Source organism: Vigna angularis, chromosome 3 (assembly GCF_016808095.1).
Source record: "Vigna angularis cultivar LongXiaoDou No.4 chromosome 3, ASM1680809v1, whole genome shotgun sequence".
NCBI classification, from domain to species: domain Eukaryota; kingdom Viridiplantae; phylum Streptophyta; class Magnoliopsida; order Fabales; family Fabaceae; genus Vigna; species Vigna angularis.
This window is the reverse complement of record NC_068972.1, coordinates 9436503-9442668: the sequence shown is the minus strand read 5'-3', so window position 1 is coordinate 9442668 and position 6166 is coordinate 9436503. Positions and strand designations below refer to the sequence as shown.

The window sequence follows — 6166 nt, the reverse complement described above, 5'->3', positions numbered from 1 at the left end:
CAGGGGCCATCTTTTCTCTCGTTCTCTCTCAGATGCTTGCTCAAATTTACCAAACACTATTAATTAATCACATTTTTCATAGGTTTTGTTTCCAAAAGTTTAATGGGTTTTGTTTTGCAGATTTGTCAGAAAACAGTGAGTTTCTGCAGAGTAGGTGTTTGACAATAGTCCTATAAACTCATCATCAGTGAAAAGCTATTTGCTGAATACACAATCTTTATAAAAGAAGAGAACTAGAAAGAAAAGGGTAGATGGAAGCTTAGATTAATCACTCATTGCAAAAAGTATATCCATGATTTGATTACAAGTGAATTATGAAAGCATTGTCTGAGGAAAACTGTACAAAGCATGAAAGGAAAGAGCATGTGGATGGAAAGAAAAGTTCATTCTGTCCAGCAAAGAAGCATTGTGATGCACCTACGGAGGATATAGAATCTTGCCCTTTGCTCCTTGGCCAACCTTGTGCATCTCCTTCCAAAGGCTTTGAAGGGTTCACACACATGTTTGGTGCATGAATTGATATCTTCTTGCATGATCTCTGAAAGGGAATATAGTAGTAGGTTGTGATATGGATGAAATGGTTTTGAGAAAGAGAGAGGAATTTGGTTTGGTGGTGTGATTGTGGGGAAGTTTATGCTTTATAGGTGTGGCACACGAGGGAACGTACCATGATTGGGTTTGTCAAAGTTTGATGATGATATTTATCCACCTATCCCTCTGTCACTTCTATATTACATAGCAAGCCACACTCTATGTATGTCTATTTGGGTTAAAAACCTCTCATTTCCTCTTTTAGATCAACCAAACTATTTCGCTCATAAATATAACATCTACAAAATACGTGTACTTTACTTAATTTAACTCAACTCAACTTAATTAATATAAACTCTTATTCAACTCTGTGTATTTACCACTGTGTTTTTTTCTCCTCTGTTAATTTAAATCGCACCTGCACTCTGAAATTCAAATATTCATGGATTGCTACTTCTATTTTTATTTTGCATTCAGGTCAGAAAACTAAAATAGAAATAATACATGAATTTAGAATCGGGTCAATTTCATAAAATTAAATTAAACATTTTTTTCTTTTGGCTAGATATGCTTTTTTATATCTAAATTTGAATATAAAATTACAATTTATCAACATTTAAATTTTTAATACATTTTATTCTATTAATTTTAAGAATGAATAAATATATTTTTTTAATCTAAAAATATATATTTTTAGATGTTAAATGACTTTTGAAACTAATACTTAAACTAAAATATTTCAAACGAGATAAATAATTTAAAATAAATAATTTAAATATTAATCTAAAACGTTTCACACGTAAAATAAATTTACATAACTAAATTAAAATAATTATATTTATTATTTTTAAAATTTAAAAATCAACTTGTAGGAAAGTTTCATACAAACATAGATTTTAATTTCATTTTAAAATTTAGAAACTAAAAATATATTATTATTTTTTTATTGCACAGGTAAGTTAATCATTAGTTTTTAACTATTTTTTCTTGGCAAATCTAATCTCTTATCTCGCTATTCTTTTTTACAGTTATCCTAATGTTGATTTAGTTAATATTCTGTTTGGTAATGTTTATGAAAATCAGAATGTTATTATTATTAATTAGATTTACTTTTTAAAGCCGGCTTGAAATCAAAATATATGTTTATAAAACTGATTCAATTTAGAGACTATTTATTATAAGAATAAAAAAAAGGTTCACATTTTTGTTTTTAAAAATTGAATTCTTCTTACCTAAAACTTTACATTTACATCCTTTTGAAATAAAACTGAAATACAAATGAAATAAATTAAATAATTACCTGTCAAATTGATTAAGATTTTCGTAATTTTTCTTACTGATTTTTATCATACAAAAAACTCAATTTTAACTGTCATCCCTATTTTACTTACTCCTTACCAATAAAGACACAATATTTGTCGAAAATTACAAAAAAAATAATTGAAAAAAAAATAATTTTATATTAAAATAAAGTATAATACAAAGTGATTTCCTTTGAAGTGCATAGGTTTTTAAAATAAAAAATTAATAAGAATTTTAAAAGAGTATACATTCTTTTTATGAAAACGTCCAATACATATAAATGTAAACAATGTTAATTGGTTATAGAGGTAATAGCCCCATTTAATAAAATATTCCGGTCCACTATATTTATCGTTCTGTCTGGTCTGAAGCCTACGAAATTCAAAGATGTCTCACAGTGTCAGGCTTTTGGTGGGCTTTTGTTCGGCCCAGGATTTTCTGACATACGTAGGTACATAGAGTTGCTCCCTCCACCACCACCAACCACTCCCTGCACCTCCCCATACCTTATTTGCCCTTCTATAAAACGGATGTCAACATCCGTTTCACCTTCAACGGATGTTGACATCCGTAACATTTATTTACATATTCTATATTTTAGTTTATTATTTTTATTTAAAAAAAAAAACTTCAACGGATGTGGTCACATCCGTTTAATAGATTTTTAAAAAGTTTTTTATTTATTATTTAAATAATAATATATAAATTAAAATAATAATAATTATTTTATTAAATAAAATAAAATTAATTTATAAATAATTAAATAATAATTTTTATAAAATTAAATAATATTTATATATTAATTTAAAATATAAAAAATTAAAAAAACTAAAAACTAAAAAACATAAAAGGCAACGGATGTCGCCACATCCGTTTTCATATATTTATAAAAAAAAAATTAATTATTATTTAAATAATAATACATAAATTAAAATTAATAATAATTATTTTATTAAATTAAATTAAATTAATTTATAAATAATTAAGTAATAATTTTAAAATAATTAAATTATATTTATATATTAATTTAAAACAAAAAAGATAAAAAAGCTAAACTAAAAAACAAAAATGCAACGGACGTCGCCACATCCGTTAAAGGATGTGGCACATCCGTTAACGGATGTGGCACATCCGTTTTAATATATTTATAATAAATTTTTTAATTATTATTTAAATAATAATACATAAATTAAAATTAATAATTATTATTTTATTAAATAAAATAAAATTAATTTATAAATAATTAAGTAATAATTTTAAAATAATTAAATAATATTTATATATTAATTTAAAACAAAAAAAAATAAAAAAACGAAAAGCTAAAAAACAAAAAAGGCAACGGATGTCGCCACATCCGTAAACGGATATGGCACGTCCGTGGAAGTATTTTTTCTTCAACGGATGTTAACATCCGTTGAAGAAAAGAGGTGGAGTGTAGGATATTTTAAAATATAAAGGATAGTTTTGGAATTTTAAAAAAATGTGGTGGTGGAGGGAGCAAAGTGGGGTGGTGTAGGGAGTAACCCTCGTAGATACATGGTGAAAAATGTCAAACTTTACTCTAATATGACCCTCCTTTTTAAACTATTTTTATATATAGCAATTGAAAACATACAAAGAAGTTTACCAATAAGAACAACTCCAACATTTTGAATTTAGTTAAACTATTTCCCTTCTCAAAATTTGCTTTTCACCAATTTAAGATTTATTTAGACAATTAAATTTAAGTTTATTTAATATTGGTTGTTTTTGAATAATGAATATAATATATTTATAACAATATTTATAATTTTATTTCTAAATATATTACATAATATATATATATATATATATATATATATAATCATTTTTATAATGATATATTTATGCGTATAATATTGTATATTTTAATTTTTTAAATAATTAAATTATTTAAATAGTTCAAGTTTTATTATAATATAATTTAATTAGATTATTATAATAATGAGTTCACTAATTTTAATGGAATAAAACTTTTATTATACTAAATAATTCAATTAATATTTTTCAGTTAAATATATTATTAAAGTTTTAATACAGTTTTATCTAAATAAAATGAGCATTAGAAATTTCATATTCTCGTAACTAAACTATGTCTTGAATTTAAAACATTTGACTCAATCAAAACTTATTACTTAAAATTAAATTATTTTTTCAACATTGATAGCTTATAGGAGGAATGTAAAAATAGGATGATAATTGATGATGTAAAGTTAACAGTAAATAAGTGCATCCTAAATATATACTAACAACTAAAAAAAGGAAAAATACATGTGGATCATAATTTTCATTCAAGTTGCTATAATATTAATGGCCTTTAATTCTTTTTAGGTGACTATAAATAAAGTTATGTATTTTGAAAATTAAATCACTCAACACACAAGTGAGAGTGTGGAACAATCGAAAACAAGAAAAAAAAAATATGAAGTTCTCTGTGATTATATTACTTTTATCTTTTTGTACTATTAATTTTATTTTAGTTCAATCAGTTACTATTGAAATATCAAAATTTGGAGGAAAACCAAATCAAGACATAGCTAAGGTATGCCATTTCAGATTGAACAAAAAGATATATGATATTGTATTGATGAGAACAAAACACATTTCACCGCAAGTCATAGATTTTTTTTTTATTACTATTACAATGTCTTTCAATAATGCATTATTTTTATATTCACTAGGCTCTTACAAGTGCTTGGGCTGAAGCATGTGCATCCACATCTGCTGTTAAAATAGTGATTCCAAGTGGAACATATCAAATGACTCATGTAGATGTAAAAGGTCCTTGCAAGGCTCCTATTGAAATTCAAGTTGATGGCACAATTAAAGCACCTGTAAAGCCAGAGGACGTTGGAGGTGATCAATTGCTTAGGATCGGCTATGTTAACTCCTTAACCATATCTGGTAATGGAGTTTTTGACGGTCAAGGTTCATATGCTTGGAAACAGAATGACTGTTCAAAAAAAGTCCAATGCAAATTGCTTGGCATGGTAAATAAGTATTATCATCAAAATTCGAATAAAATATAGCACAACTTATGCATTTATTAAAATTAAATTTCATTCTTTTTTATATTCTTTCATCAAATGTCAACAGAATTTGGGTTTCAATTTCATCAATAATTCAATAGTTCGTGGAATCACAACCAAGGATAGTAAACACTTTCATGTCAATGTTTTGGGCTGCAACAATTTCACATTTGATGGGTTTAAAGTAACTGCTCCAGGTGATAGTGCCAACACCGATGGCATTCACATTGGCAGATCCACCGGTGTGAATGTTCTTAATACACAGATTGCCACGGGAGATGATTGTGTCTCACTAGGTGACGGTAGCAGACAAGTACTTGTGCAAAATGTGACATGTGGACCTGGTCATGGTATTAGTATTGGAAGCCTTGGTAAATACAAGGAAGAAGAGCCTGTTGAAGGTATCACAGTTAAGGGTTGCACTTTGAAAGGAACTACCAATGGAGTAAGGATTAAGACTTGGCCTAATCAGCCAGGAACAATTACAGTTACAGACATGAAATTTGAAGATATTACCATGGACAATGTTTCGAACCCTGTTATCATAGACCAAGAGTATTGTCCATGGAACCAATGCTCCAAACAGGTATTTAGTTCCTTATCTATTAATGTACACATTGAGATTATTCTTTTTGTACAAAAATATTTCTTGCACTAAGGTGACTTAAACACCTAACTTTTATCATATCTCTTATTGTCGTGATGATTCAGAATCCATCGAAAATAAAGATAAGCAAAGTTATCATCAAGAATATCAAGGGAACTTCAGGAACTAAAGAAGGACTTGTTCTTGCTTGTAGTAGTGGTGTACCATGTGAGGGTGTAGAGATATCTAACGTTGATCTCACATTTAATGGAGCTCCGGCAACAGCTACATGCTCTAATGTCAAGCCAAAAATAACAGGGAAGGTTCCTGAATGTACAGCTCCAACTACTAAGAAAGAATAATTCAAATTTTTTTAAACAATTTATATATACAATTATTTGTCCTAATAGAGTAAAAGAACCATTGTAGGATTAGTTATTGATGTAATTCTTTGTTAAATAAATACTTGAAACAAATTCAAGTAAAACACCAATAATGTATATAATATTTTTTAATAAAAATGCGTTTTAATCATGGGAACATATCCAATAAATATTTTATGGGTTATATGTCATATCGAAATGTTTATGAAATTATATGAAATATTCATGTAAGCCAAGAAAATATTTTTCCTTTAATTAATTTAGAATGATTTGATTTAATCTATATTATTAGAATATGAAGTATCGATTATTTTTCA

The 6166-nt window shown here is 26.7% G+C and overlaps 1 protein-coding gene across 1 annotated transcript; it reads left to right on the top strand.

Annotated features, from left to right (window-relative positions):
* Nucleotides 1-314: 314 nt before the first annotated feature.
* On the top strand, nt 315-5882 carry LOC108324716 (polygalacturonase). The gene is made up of 5 exons (XM_017557648.2): nt 315-507; nt 4332-4393; nt 4533-4841; nt 4948-5466; nt 5592-5882. Exons 1-5 carry the CDS (start codon nt 315-317, stop codon nt 5826-5828), a joined length of 1320 nt encoding a protein of 439 aa, XP_017413137.1. The 3' UTR covers nt 5829-5882.
* The last annotated feature ends 284 nt before the right edge of the window (nt 5883-6166 follow it).